We start from the raw sequence: 17,454 nt of genomic DNA, 5'->3' as shown, positions 1-17,454 counted from the left end.
TCAATGCCCAACGTGGGGCTTAAACTCAGGACCTCAAGATCAAGAGTCACATGCTCTACTGACTGAGTCAGCCAGGGGCCTCCAAAATGCTGCTAAGAGTACTCCACTCATAACAAGATTGCTTCACATTAAAAGTGCTTCGACATAACAGTCAAAGGCAGTGTACAATTCTCAGTTGGAGCCTGGATGGGGGGAAAACCCTAGCTGTGCAGGATATTTTGAAGACAGGTGGAGAAATCTGGATATATACCATATATTAGATAATATTTTACATCAATTTTAAATTTCCTGGGTGTGATGGTGGAATTGCAGTATGGGAGAGAACGTCCTTGTTCTTCAAAGGCGAACACTGTAATATTTTCGGGTGAAGAATCAAAATGTCACCAACTTATTCTGAACCGGCAAGGGGGGAAGACAGTTACATCAAGAAAAGGCAAATGGAAAATGTTAATGATTAGTGAATCCAGATGACAGATAAAAGGGTGTTCATTCTACTATCCTTTTGCTCTGTGGCTTTGAAATTTTTCAAAATAAAACCGATAATTTAAAATGGTAATATGAAAATCCCAATACAATGTTTCTTAAAAAGTTTGAAAAATTAAAAAGGCACTTAGAACAATGCCTGGTCAATAGTAAGTGTGTTGTCAATGTTGGCTATTATACAGTAGGAGTTATTATTACATTATATCTATTTATTGTTTATTATCTGTTCCTCCGTGCCAGGCTGTAAGCTTCTTGTAAACCCACTCCTAGCACGGTGTGCAGTAGGTGCCTAACTGTAAACAGTGTTCTAAAGGAGAACTCCATGATGCTCTATGCAACAGGGGACCAGTCTGATGCAGGGGGTAGTCCAGGAAGGCTTCCTGGAGGGGGGCACGCTCGTGTTAAGGCCTGAAGGATGTTCAGCAGTTGAATGGGTGAAGGGAGGGGATAGGACAGAGCATTCCAGGCAGACGGGAGCAGCTGTGCCAGGCTCCTGAGGTGGGAACAGCACTGAGGCACTCAAGGATGGCCAATGTGGCTACAGCAGGAGAGCATGGGGAGTGGGCGGCAGGAGGTGAGCAGGCCACACAGAACCTTGAAGGCTATGCCTGGACTCTCACCGTGGTCTGGAGGGCAGGACCCAGCGGTCAGCAGGACCAGCAGCTTCTTGGACTCCCACCCAGGTCACTCAAGGCCCTGCATAATGGTGCCCTCTGTGACGTCCCCCACCCTCCATGCCTCACTGTTTCCTGCAAGTCTAAGTGCTGACTGTCCCTTCCCCTTCCAGGTTCCTCCTGGGGAGGGTGTCTCTCGCGGCATCACATGCACGCCTCTGGAATGATCCGTAAACTCATCTGTCTTGTTCACTGCATTAAGGGCTTCGGGAGGGCAGGGACCACCCTCCCAACACGGTTCTGAGCACGTGGCAGATGCTCAGGAAGTGTCTGCTCAACGAATGAATGAGACTTAACCTTGTTCCCCGGGAAAAGGAGGTAGTTACGGAGAAGAAAGCAACACAAGCCCTGATCACGGGAAACTCAATACCTGAGTCAGGTGAACGGGAAATGAGCCAGCTTTTCATTCCTTCCTTCAAAAAAACATTCCCTGAGGCTTTCGCACGTCTCACTCAGTGGTTCTCAAATGTTTTGGTCCCAAGACCCCTTTACAGTCTTAAAAAATCACTGATGATCTCAAAGAGCTTTTGTATATGTGGGTCAAATCTGCCTATATTTCCTGTATTAGAAATTGAAACCAAGACTACACAAGCACACGAAAATGAAACCAGGGGGTACCTGGGCCACACTTTGAGAACCACTCTTCTAACTGCTCATTTACCATTTGCCCTGTCATTTGGGTGGTAAACTTCATGAGGGCAGCGACTGCGGTTGTGTTCCCATAGCCCAGCCCCGAGCCTGCACAGAGTAGGGACTCTGTAGATGTAGCTGACAAAGGAATGCCTTCCTGGGTAGGTCAGGTGGGAGATTTTGGAGATACCAGCATGGTTAAGACCTGGCCTCTCCCTTCTGGCCAGAAGGGGCCCCTTGTGGGCTGGGAAGTGTAGGATCGGGTGGGTTTATGGTCAGTGGGGAAGGCAGGTGGCACCGGGTCATTAATGGTTCCCTGGCTGTGCATCCTGGAGCACGGAGGCGGGTGAGGAGCCCCTGGGGTCAGATGGGCCACCCTCCCCTCCCCCTGAATTCCATCCAGACTCCCCGAGTCTTGCTCAAAGATTCGGAGCAGGTGGGTAAAGTGAGGGCTAGGGACAAGAGCCCCCACAAGCACAGAAGCTAAACCCCCATGCGAGGGAGGAGGCTCTGGATGAGGGGCAGCTCCCAGCCCAGCATTTGGTGTTCGGTGTGAGCTGAGAAACAAGGAAGCAGCCAGGCCAGGTCTGGGCGGATTGTTCAGGTGAAGAGTACAGGTAATGATCATGGGCCCTCTCCCTCATTGAGCACAAATGCTGTGCTAGGCACCGCTCACGTCCTTTACATCCAGTCTCACGACAGCTCCCAGACCAGCGAGACTTGGAGAGGGAGACCCACCAGTGCAAGGGCACACAGCTGCTAAGCAGTGAGGCTGGAATTCAACTTCAGGGACGCGGTAGGCTGACTTTGATTATGACTCCCAGTGATCTCCTCCTCCTGGGATTCACATCCTGTGTGGCCCTTCCCCTCCCCCTGAGTGCGGCTATGCTTAGTGACTTGCTTCAAGCCAATGGAATACAGTAAAGAGGATGGGATGTCACTTCTGAGATTAGGTTACAGCAGATGGGGCCTTCCCTCTTGCTCACACTCTTTCTTGGGCTTCTCACATGTTCGTTCTGATGAAGTCAGTGTGACAAGGAAGCCGGGGTAGCTTTTGGCCACACCAGCCAGTGAGGAACAGAGGCCCTTGGTCCTACAGCCCACGAGGAACTGAATCCTGCCACCCACACTTGACTGAGCCTGGAGGCAGATCCTTCCCCATGGTACCCTGGCTGGTGTCCTGACTGCAGCCTGGGAGAGACTCTGAAGCAGGGGACCCAGCTGTGCTGGGTTGCTGGATTGCTGACTCATGCAAACTATAAGATGATAAATGCTAGTTGCTTTCAGCCACGGAGTGTTGGGGTCATTTGTTAGGCAGCAATGGGTAACTGATACAAGAGGTGTCTGCCTCCATAGCAAATACTCTAACCCATCACATTCTATTTATACTGGTCACACATGGAGATGTTTATAGCACTCGATTGTGAAAATGACATTACTGAAAGTGGGGCTACTATCAGATAAGGGACACACACACACACACACACACACACACACACACACACACACACAGCCCTAACCACAGATCCTCTTGAATCACATACACCCAGCCAGCTTTGTCTAGATTTAGAATTAAACACTTACACTGAGTATTGGCATAACACGCTATGCTTTTCAGAACCCACGCACAGAATACACGTCATCTCATTCGACTGTATCGAAGAGCCTGCAAGCCGCTCAGGGCAAGCATTTTCGTTCCTGGGTGACAGAGGACATGGGGGGTCAAGGCCGTAAAGAAACATGTTGCTAGGAGTTGCAAAGTTAGTGCTGGGATGCTGTGGGTGCTCAGAAAGCACCTGACGCGTAAATGCATGGATGGAGGAGTCAGCAGAGGTGCTGAGTGTGATCCCAGCTCGGCTGTTCGTTTATTCCCTGGAGGTGATGCACACAGGCTGAGCTCCGCAGGGCACAGCATGCTCCTAGGAATTTCCGGGCAAAGGGCTCTAATCTTTTAATGCAGCCTTGAGGACATCTCAGAGCAAGAGGCCACATCCTGGGGGAAAGGTCCTGGCCTCTGGAATCCAGGGCTCTGGGTTGGAATCTGGTTTTGCTGCTGAGGAGCAGGGGGGCCTCAGGCAAGTCTGTCCTTTCTCCTTGCTGAGCCCACCTCTGTCTCTGTAATAGAGGGTCACTGTTTGCCCACAAGGTGTCTGGAAGGATGGAAACAGCACAAAATCAACAGGAGTCATCATTCTCCTGCCCTCTTTCCTTTACATTATCAATATTCAAAACAAAACAAACTCATAGTGACCAAGAGCCAATTGCACTCTGACTTTTCTCTTTGGAAAGAAATCTTTTAAATAAGCCAAGTTTCTGACTCTGTGTTCAAAGTGCCCTTTCCTTGATGCCCCATCGCCTGGCAGGAGGCATCCCAGAGATACGTGGGGAGTGACTAGCTGGGCAAATGCATCTGTCTGAGTGGAGAGCTCTCTAACCTCTGGGCACGCCCAGGGTCTGCCTGACCAGCTTCCATTGACAGTCTGTTTCCCAGGCTCAGATGGGGGGGGCAGGGAGGGAGGTGGGTCATGTGTGTATGACACACTGTGCTTAATTTGATGTCCCTTTGAAGGAGAGATAGGACGTTCTTTTAGCCTGGTGGGCTCTTCATCTATCCACTCATTCATCTGTCTTGTTCATCTATCCAACCATCTATCCATCTACCCATTCATTCATCTACCCATCATTCCCCCCATCTACCCATTCATTCATCTACCCATCCATTCCCCCCATGTACCCATTCATTCATCTACCCATCCATTCTCCCCATGTACCCATTCATTCATCTACCCATCCATTCTCCCCATGTACCCATTCATTCATCTGCCCAACCATTCCCCCCATGTACCCATTCATTCATCTGCCCAACCATTCCCCCCATGTACCCATTCATTCATCTACCCATCATTCCCCCATCTACCCATTCATTCATCTACCCATCCATTCCCCCCATCTACCCATTCATTCATCTACCCATCCATTCTCCCCATGTACCCATTCATTCATCTGCCCAACCATTCCCCCATGTACCCATTCATTCATCTACCCAACCATTCCCCCCATCTACCCACCTACTCACCCACCCAGGTGTCCAACAATTTTTCCATTCATTCAGTCACCCACACACTATACCTCTATCCATGCACCTTGGTACTCATCTATCCACCTGTTCGCCTGGCTACCATCCATCTCCATCCCAACCATCCATCCATCCATCCATCCATCCATCCATTCGATATTTACTGGGTCAGTACGATTCTCATGCTAACAAGACAGACACAGTCAGTCACCACTCTCAAGTTTGCCAATGCTTTGGCAAAGAGGAGACAGACCTTACACAACCAGTTGCCTGATTAAGTAGATGACAACTGGGGTAACTGCTATGAAGGAAAAACACAAGGATCACTGAGGCCATACCGCTGGGAGCACCAGCTAGTCCCGGGAAGCGGAGTCAGGGAAGACGCTGAGGAAGAAACACTTGGCTCATTCATTCATTCAAAGGGCTCAGGAATGAACGAGGCCCTGTTGCCTCCGGAAGTTGTCTCTGGCAGTCCAGGCCCAGCTCCCGGCAGCAGAGCGAGCCTGGCTTGGCCAGGACTGTGGGCTCCGACCACCGCCGTATGTGGCCGGTGCTCCTAGATCTGGGACAACCCTCCCAGGAATTTGAATCCAGCTTTGGGAAGACGTTGTGACACCAGGAGAGGAATGGGAGAGAAGCAGACACACAAAGGCTGGGAGAGATTGCCAGAAAGGAAGAAGCAAGACTTTCACCTTGACATCATGTTCAAGTAATCGCTGCCACGGAGAAGGCTATATAGATGGCTCTGAACCATATGAAAAGATGCTCAAGTGTGCTCATAATTAGGGAAATGGAAATTCAAACTGCACCGAGATCACGTTTGTCACCTGTCAGGTTGGCCAGGCTCAGAAAAGGTTGGAACGCGCAGTGTGTTGGTAAGCGAGGGGAGCAAGAGGTCGGGTTGCACTCCGCACTGGGAGCGTAAACGGATATACGCTTTATGAAGGGCAATTTAGCAATATCTGTCAAAACTGGATACCCTCTGACCTTGTAATTCCACCACTAGGAATTTATCCTACCAAGAGCTTGCACATGTGTGAAATGGAATGCGTGCCAATAAGAGCCGATAGGGATTGAACCCTGACCACGTGCCAGGCATAGCACTAAATGCTTCACTGGCATCAACTCATTTAGTTCACTCGATGGGCCCAGGTAGGTGCTGTAGATCTCCCCACTTCTGACCTCTCAGGACAGCCACCATTGTAATTAGAGAAAATTATAAGCTACTAAATGCCCATCCATAGGGGAATGATAAAACCAACGGTGGTCCATCCCCAAAGGGGGACAATATGCAAAGAAGGGGCAATCTCTTAAGACAGAGTTTCTAGTCAAAGACGAAAGATGCAGAACACAGCTTGGGGAGAATATGCTACAACAGAGGTCTTTCTGAAAAATGACATGTGTACGTGTGTGTGTGTGTGTGTGTGTGTGTGTGTGTGTGTGTGTTTGTGTGTGTGTGTGTGTACATATAGTGTTTTAATTCTATAAAGCATCTCTCTGAAGATATAAAGGAAACCAGGGAGCTGGGGGGAGGGTAGGAGGCCAGTCACTGTTTTCCTCTCTGTATCTTTAAAAATATAAACTTTTAATTTTGGAATAATTTTAGACTTACATAAATGTTGCAAAGCTAGTGCAGAGAATCCTCGGTTAGCCCCCTAAGTTTCAATTCCCCCAATATCATCAGCTTGTTTTACTTGCCTTACTTTTACATCAAAGCCAAAACCCCACTGAGTCATGACTAACTACCGAACCCCAAAAACTATCTGGATTACCTCAAACCAGTTTTCCTACTCATGTCCTTTCTCGGTTCCGGGCTCCAACCCAGGTCCCACGCTGCACAAACCCCCCATGACTCCCAACTCATGAGATCCTCAGTTCGAATTTTGAGTCATGCAAACATATTCTCAATTTAAAAATAAATAAGATGCAAAAAAAAAAAAGGAACTTCCTAGCTTTCCCCCAAACAGCAAAAAAAAAAAAAAAAAAAAAAAAAAAAATTTGCTGATGCCAAAAAAGGACCTCCCCTCCTGCCCTCTGACTCCCAGGAGTAGGGGGTGGTGGTTGCCGAACAGGGGAGCATCCGTGCTCCCATTCTTACCAGTGTTCAGGCTGTGCCTCCTGCAAAAAGCCTTCCCAGCCTGGAAGTCATCGCTCTCTGTCCTGGTCCCCCAGGATCCTGCATGAATCTCTCTTACACAGCACTTATGACTGCCTGCCTTGTTTCATAGTTATTTATGTATGTGTCTGTCTCCCCAAGGAGGCCGTGGGCTGCTAGAGCAGGGAACAGGGTCTGTGTGCCCTCTGTCTCCTCTCCCCGGTATCTGATAGGATGCTTTGCCTCATATACATCTGCTGAACTGACATCTTAGCCCCTGATGTCAGGAGGAGGAGTACGTTTAGGGAGCTAAAAGAGAGTAACCAGTACTTACTGCTATGGGTTGGTGGCCCACAATTAATAACGAAAACAAACGGTAATAGTAATTACAGTGATGATAAGAATTTTAACAAGAGCCATTTTTATGGATGACTAATTCCAATTTAGCTCTTTCATCGATGATCTCATTTAATCATAATCATAGCTCTATGAGGTAGGTATTATGATGTCCATTTTATACACGAGAAAAACCAAGGCTCAGGGAAAGGGTGATCCACCCTTGCAGGGTCCAGAGTGCTGCTGGGATTCCCACGCAGACTATTCTGACTACACCATACTGAATTTTTCATTTTTGATGCTTGACTGATAAATCCAGGGCTCAGAGAGGGGAAGGAACCTGCCCAGGACCACCCACCTAGGAAGAGGCAGAGCTGAGATCTGAACCCCAGGTCTGATCTGACTCCGGTCTTGACCACGCTGTTCCCAAAGACCCATCCCAGAGCCCCGAGGTTTGGTCAGGGGAGAGGCGCATGGGATTTCTGCTCGGGACACGGCCCCAGAGGTCCCCCAGCCTCCGTCCCCTGATAGCTCTGCCCAGCCCTGCTCACCTGGCACATGAGGATCAGAGGCTCCCGGAACTCAGCCTGGCAGATGGCACAGATATCGCCGGCTTCCGTGCACTGTTGCCCAGTGGCCCGGACGCCGTAATTCTGTTTGAGGGAGGGGAGAGAGATAAGGCCAGCTGTGGACCCTCACCGGAGCAATGCCCTCAGGAGTGCTGTGAGAGCCCTTTCCAGCACCTGGTTCTTTTGCCTTCAGTGGGGGCCATTTGAAATCTGCTCACCTGAGAGGTGCAGAGAAGCTTCAGAGCTTTCCTAACTCCGCCCACACGACCACAGATGTCGAATGACTGAAAAGAGAGGGGAGTGATGGCTGAAAAGTCTCCCAGGGTTGTTTAGGATCTCTCTCACCACTCCCGATCAACCCCCACCGATCCCTCGTCTTTGACGACGAATGTTTTTAGGACACTCTATCCCATTCGGAGCTCCTCATTCCCCTCAGTTTTGCTTCGCATTTGTCTTGCTGTCTTATGTCGATAGGCTCCCTTGCTAGCTGGGCCAGGATAGCAAATACATGACATACATCCTGCCTCTTCCCCGTGCCAAGCCCAGCACAGGCATTGCTAATTGATCACAGCACTCTGCTTCTGAGCCCAGCCAGCACCCCAGTGAGGTACTGCCAGTCGATCAGAATCAGCAGGCAAGAGAAGTCCCAGTGGTTTACAGGGCATGGATGGCCCGGCTAGTCCTGCTGGGAGAAAGGGAAGGGAAGAACACATTACCCCAGGATTCTCTAGAGCCAGAAACAGAGAAGGGAGAAGAAAGAGGAGAATGTGTTTATGGTTAGGGGGGAAAACCCCGATTTGCACCCAGGTATGGAAACAAGTGTCAGGGGGCAGTGTCGTCTATGGGTAAGAGCTCTGGGCCCTGGAAGCAGGCTGCCCAGGTTTGACACCCGCTCTGTTGTCTTTAGCCCAGTGACGCTGGGCAAGTTGCTTCTCTCTGAGCCCCCATCTCCTCGCCCATAAATACAGGAGTAATAATGGAAATATGTGAAGGGAGAGTATCTCGTGAGCTTTATGGGCAAGAAATTAGGGTGGATTTAACTGCAAAAAGGAATGAAGTATTGATATATGCCACCATGTGGATGAACTTTGGAAACATGATGCTAAGTGAAAGAAGCCGGCCACAGAAGACCACATAGTGGAGGATTCCATTTATGTGAAATGTCCACAATAGGCAAGTCCATAGAGACAGCAGACTGGTGGTTGCCAGTGGCTGGGGAGGGTAGTGGGCGGGAATGGGGAGGGACGGCTTGATGGGTACAGGGTTTCTTTTTGGGGTGATGAAAATGTCTTGGAACTAGATGGTGGGGGTGGTACAGCCCTGTGTACCTGCTCAATGCAACGGAGCTGCACACCGTAAGATGGTTAGTGGTTCATTTTGTGTTGTGTGCATTTTACCTCCCTTAAAAAAAAAAAAAAAAAAAAAAAGGTTCCAAGCTCCCCATTTACCCCCAAGGCCCAGCAAATGAGTGGACCTTCCTCAGGCCAGCCCCCCAGCCCCCAGCCCACCTCACCTTGCAGAGGCTGTAGAGAACAATCAGGACCCCTCCTAGGAAGTAGCTGTTGGAGGAGTCATCTCCCATAATGTATTTATACCACAGCTGGATGGGGACAAGCGATCGGAACAGCTGGCTCAACTCCTCGATGACCAGATAGAACTTTCCCTGCAACCACACAGAGAGCATCAATTATTATTAGCTGTAAAGGACCCAAAGGACCCAGCCGGGGGTCCCCCAGCCTGGGCAGTAATGACGTTCCAGGTCACAGGCAGGCCATTAATCAGCTTTGGAAAGCACTCAGACCTGCTCCTAATGGGTTTGCGATATGGCCGGGGAGACGTGGCCCCTGCCCGCCGCCCTCACCCACTGCCCACCAGCGCCGAGGAGCAAAGCTCTGAGGATCACATTTCAGGGAGGGAGAAACTGGACACTTCTGTTGGAGGGTTGGAGTGTGGGTCACTCCCTGGTGCCTGTGGCATTGGGGGCACCGTCCCTGGCCCCACACACAGATTGCTCTTGTCTCGAGGGCTGACCCAGGCATCACGGGGGGCCGGCCTCTGGGGCATGGGCTGGATGGCCAACAGGAAGCAAGTAAGGGCAGGCCTAAAGGTGGAGGGGGATATGCGTTCTCCTTCCCAGCTCCACCACCTACAGTCTGCAAGGAGGCAGGGGGACATCTGGGCAAAGGAGATGCATTTGGGATTCAGATGGGGCTGGGTTTGAAGCTTGCATTGCTGCAAGCTCATGGGCCCCAGCTTCCTCATCTACAGAATGGGAACCACAACTCCTATCTTATAGGTTGCTCTGAAGATTCACAGAGAGCATCTAGCACTATGCCTGGCATGGAGCAGTACTCAACCAATTCTATTTCCCTTCCTCCCTTTGCCCTTGGACAAGTCACTCCAGCTTTCTGTGGCCTGAGCTATAAAATGAGATGAAAATAACCCCACTCTGTTATGTCTAATAAATTTAAACATGTACCTACTTATGACCCAGCATCTCCACTTCTATGTATGGACCCCAGAGAAATGAAAATATGTCTGCTTATATGCAAATGATCATATAGCAATTCTATTCATAATACCTCCAAGCTGGAAACAGCCCAAAAGTCTATCAGTGGAAGAATGGATAAACAAATTGTTGTATATTTATACAATAGGATACCACTCGGCAATAAAAATGGACCAGATGACAGATATACACAACAACGTGGGTGAGTCTCACACGCATTATGTCCAATCGAAGGAGACGGTTATGAGAGAATATATATTGTACAAATCTCATTTATATGAAATCCTGGAATACGTTAACCTGTTGTGAGAGAAATCAGATCAGTGGTTGCCTGGGGCGAGGAGGACTGACTATAAGGGGCATCAAGGAATTTTGGAGAGTGATAGAGGTATTTTATAATGTGATTGGGATGGTAGTTACACAAATGTATGTATCTGCCAAAACTCATTGAAATAGGGGCGCCTGGGTGGCTCAGTCGGTTAAGCGTCTGCCTTTGGCTCAGGTCATGATCCCAGGGTCCTGGGATTGAGACCCGCATCGGGCTCCTTGCTCAGCAGGGAGCCTGCTTCTCCCTCTCCCTCTGCCTGCCGTTCCCCCTGCTTGTGCTCTCTCTCTCTCTCTCTCTCTGACAAATGAATAAATAAAATCTTTAATAAAAAAACTCATTGAAATATACACTTCAAATCTGCACATTTTTTGGTATTTAAATTACACCTCAATAAAGCTGATTCAAACAAACAAACAAACAAACAAACAGAGAGAGAAGCAACCATCCCTGCCTCAGGCACCGCATAGCCTTAAAAATGTGAATAGCATTTGCTCCAGCAATTCTATTTTTAGGAATTCATCCAAACAAAATAATCCAGGATATGTGCTGAGATGTGTAAGAATGGTCACTGCAGTATTCTCTGTAACAGTACAAACAGACACAAGTAAATAAATGTACAACAAGAGGGTCTGGTTATGGTGGAGATCTATAATGGAAAGCCGTACAGCCATTCAGACATTACTCTGAAAAACAGCAACTTGACTGTGAAGAAACCCAGCACATATCATGTTAACCAAGTGATCAAGGTTTACACCCCCAGCAGTAAGTTGTATGGACAGCCTGGACCCCCTGACGTGATGGACTGAGAGGAACATAGTTATCACCTCCGTGGTTATTCTGGTCAACAATGTATACAACCTGAACTGAGCCATGAACTAATAAGAGACTCATCCAAATGGAGGGTCATTCTGCAAAAGAAATGTCCAGCACTCTTCAAAAGTGTCAAGGTCACAAAAGACAAAGTCAAGATCAAGGAACTGTCAGGTCGGAGAGGATTAAGGAGATATGACAGATGAAGGCAATGTGGGATCTTGGATTCGATAATCTCTGGACTATGAAAGAGACGTTAGCGGGACAACTGGCAAAATCTGGTAAGGTCCGTAGTTTTCGCTAATAGTAATGGCAATGATGTTAATTTCTTGGCTTTGCTAATTGTACTGTGGTCATACTAGATGTTAACATTAGGGGGACCTGGGGGGACGGTATGTGGCGCGACTCTGTACTATTTTTGCAACTTTTTTTAAAAGATTTTTTTAAAATTTATTTATTCGACAGAGAAAGACACAGCGAGAAAGGGAACACAAGCAGGGGGAGTGGGAGAGGGAGAAGCAGGCCTCCCGCGGAGCAGGGAGCCCCATGCGGGGCTCGATCCCAGGACCCTGGGATCATGACCTGAGCCGAAGGCAGACACTTAACCAACTGAGCCACCCAGGCTCCCCTTGCAACTTTTCTTTAAATCTAAAATTTCAAAATGGAAAGGTAAAAAAACCATCCTGGTGAAGGATATCTATTGACTCAAGGAAATACTCAAATCATAGTTCTGAGTGGAAATGTGCCCCATAAACACAGAAATATTTATTTTTTTTGTGTGTTTTCCTGCCTTTTCCATTATTTTCTCTCTCTCTCTCTTTTTTTTTTTTTTGTACTGAGCATATGATATATTTACATTCGAGGGGAAAAAAGGTTATAAAAACACGTTGCCTATCCATTGAATGGGTGATGACTGGGATGAGAATAGAGACTTCCTGTCTACCCTGCTATATTCCATCTTGATAGGCCTAGGAAGGGGGCCCCTTGAAGCAGATGTGCCCACATCTGCTAAGGACCAAGGAGGGGCATCCAGTTGTCCACTCACCCCAATGCCTGACCTTTGTGGCGATTTGGCTGCGCCCCTGTTGTAAGGGCCCTCTATCCCCTCCAGACTCCCACCAGTCCCTGACCTGGCCCCTGGACATATCCCCCAGAGGGGAATGCTGGTTCCCTCTGCAGCCTGTGGGAAGGTGGAGGTGACTGGGGAGCAGAGATGTGGGGGATGGCCGCCATGCTTGTTTTATAAGCCAATGGTGCGGTGGGAGCAGGAACAAGGGTATAGCAGCTCAGCAGATGGCTAAGGCTGCTCAAGCTCTGTCCATGTCCTGACAGCAGGCCCCGGGCTCTGCTGAATACCCATGTTGTGAGCTTCGTTTTCCTGCACCACCTCAGTCTCAGAGGCCCCATGCTCTCAACTGCCCTCACCCAGGGTCGCTCAACTATTGAATGTTCCATCTCATTCTGCGCCAATAGCCCAGTCTCTCCCAATGTCCAACCTAACTTGCTTTTGTCGCTCCTCCTTGAATTCAGTGAACCTCCGGAGAATGCTCCTTTCCTTTCTTCCTCACCTCCTTCTCTCTCATCCATGCATCCATCGATGTGTCCATCCTTCTTTCCCTCCTATTCATTGATGTCCCTCCCGCCACCTGCCATTACTGGACAGCCACTACTTACCAGACACAGCACGAGGCTCTGGTGATACTAACACGATTAAGACCTCGTCCCTGTTCTCAGGGAGCTCACTACCTAATGAGTAAGAGAGACACTAGACAAATTATTTTAATATAGTGTGGTACAACTTGGCTAGAGCTGAGCACTAGGGGGCCCCAGAGCTGAGGTATGGGGTGGGAGTGGAGCGGAGAAGTGATTAGGTAAATCCTTCTAAGACCTAAGAGAAGGTATCATCCAAGCTGATCTTGAAACGCTTGCTACTCAAAGTGTGGTCCCTGGACCATCTGCCTCAGCACTGTTGAGGAGCTTGTTAGAAACGCAGAATCTCACACCTCACCCTGGACCTGCGGAAACAGAACCTATAATTTAACCAGTTTCCCAGGTGATCTGGGTACATATTCAAGTTTGAGAAGCACTGTTTTAGTGGATAAGTGAGAAGCAGAATGATGAAGGAAATGTGGGGAGGATGAGGAAGAACAGGTGTTCTAGAAGCTCAAAAGTGACAGAATAGACAGTGGCCCCATGCCATCTTGGTAGGCAGCCTCCTACTCCGTCTGCCTGGCCTCAAGGTGGGGGAGGACATGACCACCTCATGAAAGGTCCTATGTCCCTGTGTCTCTGGAAACCCCTGTTGGCTGGCATCTGGCTAACTATGGGGACAGACCCTGCTGTCCCCTCTCAGGCAAATCTTTTTTTTTTTAAAGATTTTATTTATTTATTTGAGAGAGAGAGCGAGCAAGCGAGAGAGCACAAGCAGGGGGAGCGGCAGAGGGAGAAGGAGAAGCAGGCTCCCCACTGAGCAGGGAGCCCAACGCCAGCTCGATCCCAGGACCCTGAGATCATGACCTGAGCCGAAGGCAGACGCTTAACTGACTGAGCCACCCAGGCGCCCTGTCTCTCAGGCAAATCTTGCCCAACCAGCCTGGCTTGGCTGTTAGGGGTGCAGCCTCAGGAGCCAGACAGCCTGGGGTCAGATCCTGTCAACCACCCCCTTCTTACCACTGCTTTTATTCAGCCTTGGTCACTGTCTTTGGATCCCCAATTGTCAGGTTCCATTAGCTGTGGGCGAGTTCCCTGGTCCAGGCCCCAAGCTTCCTACTTGCCCACAAGCGGGTCTAGATCAAGGGTTGGCAACGTTTTTTGGCAAAAGGCTAGATCGTGAATACTTTGGCTTTGTGGGTCATACAGTTTCTGTCACAACTATTCCCCTCTGCTTTTATAGCACAAAATCAGCTATAGGCGACAGGTAAACACACAGGCATGGCTAAAGTTCCCAGAAAACTTTATTTACAAAAACAGGTATCAGGGTATATTTGATTTGTGGCCTATGGCTTGCCAACCCCGGTCTAAAACGTCAGAACCTGGAGAAGTCAAACCATGGTGGGAACTCCAACACATCCCTAGAAGTACCAGCTTCTTGGCCCTTCCTTCAGTTTCTCCAGTATACAGACCAAGCTCTTCCTCTGCAGATGGAACACCGTCCCCTGCTCTCTGGAGAGTGAGCTAATACCTATTCACTGTCCAGGCGTCAGCTAACTGTCACGTGCTCTGGAAAGACTTCCCCAAGTCCTTAGTTACATCCGGCGCTCCTGTCATACCCACTGAATCACTCCTTCAGAGCATTTCTCACAATAGCTACAGAATTATTTCGGTGTCTGTCTCCCCCACCAGACGGTGAGCCCTGTAAGCGCAAAGACGATTTGGATCCCGGTCGGTCATGTTGCCAGCATCTAGCAGAGAGGAGATGCTCGTCTCGTGACTGGGGACCTTTCTGAGGCTAGAGATTCCACCCTCATTCCTCACGTCAGCTTCTCAAGTTCGCTGATGGAGAAGGAGAGGTGGAAGAGGTAACTTCTCTTTAGAAGCTAGCAGCAATGTCACAGACAATGAAATAAAGGGAGTGTCTGCGTGGCACCATGCTAAAGGTAGCAATTAGCTGCTGGCGGGGGGGGCACTTGAAGAAGGAGATACAACCCCCAGGGAAAACTGGGCATATCCCAGTGAAACCATCTCTCTCTAATTAAGCTGCTTTGTAATTCCAGGTTTCTTAAGCATGTTATTTCTGACGACCACCAAATGGAATGTGTGGTTTCTCTGGGGTGTCGGGGAGCAAGGAGAAGCTATCAGATTGTGAGCCGTCTGTCCCCCCCCCCCCCACAGGACTGGGGCGCGCAGAGTTCTCCGCTGGGATTCTGATAAAGGGGGTGGGAGCGGCAGAGACGGGAAGGCGGGGTCCGTGCCGACTTCCTACTGCTAGGATAAAGGGGGGGGACGGGGACACGCAAAGTGAAATGGGAAACAAGGAAACAGCAGAGGGCTGACGCTGGGAGGGGGTGGTAAATGAAGGCGAATGGGCTGCTGAGAAGCAGGAGAAATGAACAGAGGAGGAGAATTTTTGAGAATGCACCTATGTGGGAAAGAGAATTTGAAGAACTCTGGGGGTGAGGAGGGAGGGGACAGACATCTTCGGATAGTGTTAGCAGCATAATATATAAAGAACAGGTAGACAGGGATGAAAGATCTTTTACAATTCATAATATTTATGCAGCTTTGCCTGTTTATGGATCTCTTTCGTGCACACTTTCTCACGTAGAGCAGCAGGACAGCAGAGCAGGTAAGGGAATGGGTTTTGGGACTCCAAGGTCAGCTCTGTACCTACTAAATTGGTTGATTTTAGACAATAATTTAATGGCTCTGAGCCTCAGTTTCTTCATCTGTAAATGGGGTTGAACACACACACACACATACACAGTGGTATGCTGCCAAACCAGGTTTCTGGAAAACAAACAAATAAGGCCCTGAGTTGTGTGTTTGTCAATTTCTGTGGCATAAATACTCCCACAAGGCCCATTTCAAGCTGCCAAGAGTTTAACACCTGCTTGCAAGTTTCTTGAAAACTTAACCATCGGCTCTCGCAAGCCAGGGCAACCTGCCTCCAACACACCATGGGGATTGTGTGAGGATCAAATGAGCAAATGAACCTAAGACCCAGTTACCCAGGGAGGCCTCTGTATGTGACAGGAGCTAGCAAGGAATCTCAGGATCATCTGAGGAGATGGGCAATATTAATGCCAAATTCCTCTGGAAATGAGAAATGTCAGGTTCAAGAGAACTAAGGGACATCAGAATGAGACTGAAGAGCCCAGGCCCTGTGATACGTGGCAACCTCCACGGCCTTCCTCTTTGCTTGCCCTTCCTCTTCCAGCCACGGCTTGTGAGAAGCCCAACTACAAGGAGAGACCACGTGAAGAGGTCCTATAAAGAAGGAGAGGCTCTGGGGCGCCTGGGTGGCTCAGTTAGTTAAGCACCTACCTTTGGTTTGGGTCATGATTCCAGGGTCCAGGGATGGAGCCCTGCATCGGGCTCCCTGCTCAGCAGGGAGTCTGCTTCTCCCTCTGCCCCTCCCCTGTTTATGCTTGCGTGCTCTCTCTCTTCTCTCTCTCTGAAAGAGGTAGATAAAATATTTACAAGAAGGAGAGGCTCTGAGACTACAGGTAGGAGAAAGAAGCAAGGCACCCAGCCAACAGTGAGAACGCCGGTCTGGGATACAGGAGCCTGGGCACATCATTGCAGCTGCTGCAGCTGCTGCATCACACCTGTGAGTGAACAGGCCATCTCGGAGGGTCCGGCCCCAGCAGACACCACGTGGAGACCAGCTGTCCCTGGCGTGCCTTGACAGAACTCCCGACCCATGGAATCCTAAGTGATAATATCATGGTAGTTGCTTTGAGCCAAACAATACAAAACAAAACACAACCAAAAAAACCAAAAGCATTCATCTAAGCATACTTAGTGGGTGCTGTGGATTGAATCAAATCCCCCCCAAAATTCCTATGTAGAAGCCTAACCCCCATGGGATGGTATGAGGAGGTGGGGCCTTGGGAGGTGATTAGGTTATGAGGCTGGAGCCCTCAGGAATGGGATTGGTGCCCTTATGAGAAGAGACACGCTCGTTCCCTCTCTTTCTCTCTCTCTCCACCGCCCCCTCCTCGCCCCCCCCCCCCATGTGGGGACACAGCAAGAACATAGCCATCAGCAAGCCAGGAGGAGGGTTCTCACCAGGAACCAAATCAGCCTTGATTTTGGACTTCCAGCCTCCAGAGCTGTAAGAGATAAATGCGGTATTTTATTAGAGCAGGCTGAGTGGCCTGACACAGCTGTCAAGTAGCCGGCCTGGGTTTTGGATGCAGGTCTTCTGTTCTATTGACTGGACAGCTCTGCCACTTTCTAGCTGTATACCTCTGGCGAGGTACTTCCTTTCCGTGTGCTCAAA

At 49.3% G+C, this 17,454-nt stretch overlaps 1 protein-coding gene across 4 annotated transcripts in view; it reads right to left on the bottom strand.

The window, feature by feature from the left end:
• Window positions 1-17,454, bottom strand: part of RNFT2 (ring finger protein, transmembrane 2) — a 69,108-nt gene that overhangs the window by 3,678 nt on the left and 47,976 nt on the right. For 3 of the 4 annotated variants that reach the window (XM_027575133.1, XM_027575137.1, XM_027575134.1), the window contains 4 exons: window positions 9,377-9,526; window positions 8,082-8,147; window positions 7,846-7,947; window positions 3,515-3,937 (listed from right to left, as the gene is read on the bottom strand). In XM_027575133.1, coding sequence (XP_027430934.1) covers window positions 3,761-3,937; window positions 7,846-7,947; window positions 8,082-8,147; window positions 9,377-9,526 — 495 coding nt within the window. In that variant the 3' untranslated portion in view covers window positions 3,515-3,760. Of the gene's footprint in view, window positions 1-3,514; window positions 3,938-7,845; window positions 7,948-8,081; window positions 8,148-9,376; window positions 9,527-17,454 lie in introns of those variants that run through there. The other variant, XM_027575136.1, reaches the window with a different exon arrangement.

The sequence above is a fragment of the Zalophus californianus genome, chromosome 14 (assembly GCF_009762305.2).
Source record: "Zalophus californianus isolate mZalCal1 chromosome 14, mZalCal1.pri.v2, whole genome shotgun sequence".
Taxonomy (NCBI): Eukaryota; Metazoa; Chordata; class Mammalia; order Carnivora; family Otariidae; genus Zalophus; species Zalophus californianus.
The sequence above is the reverse complement of the archived record's forward strand: the minus strand, read 5'-3'. Positions and strand labels throughout refer to the sequence as shown.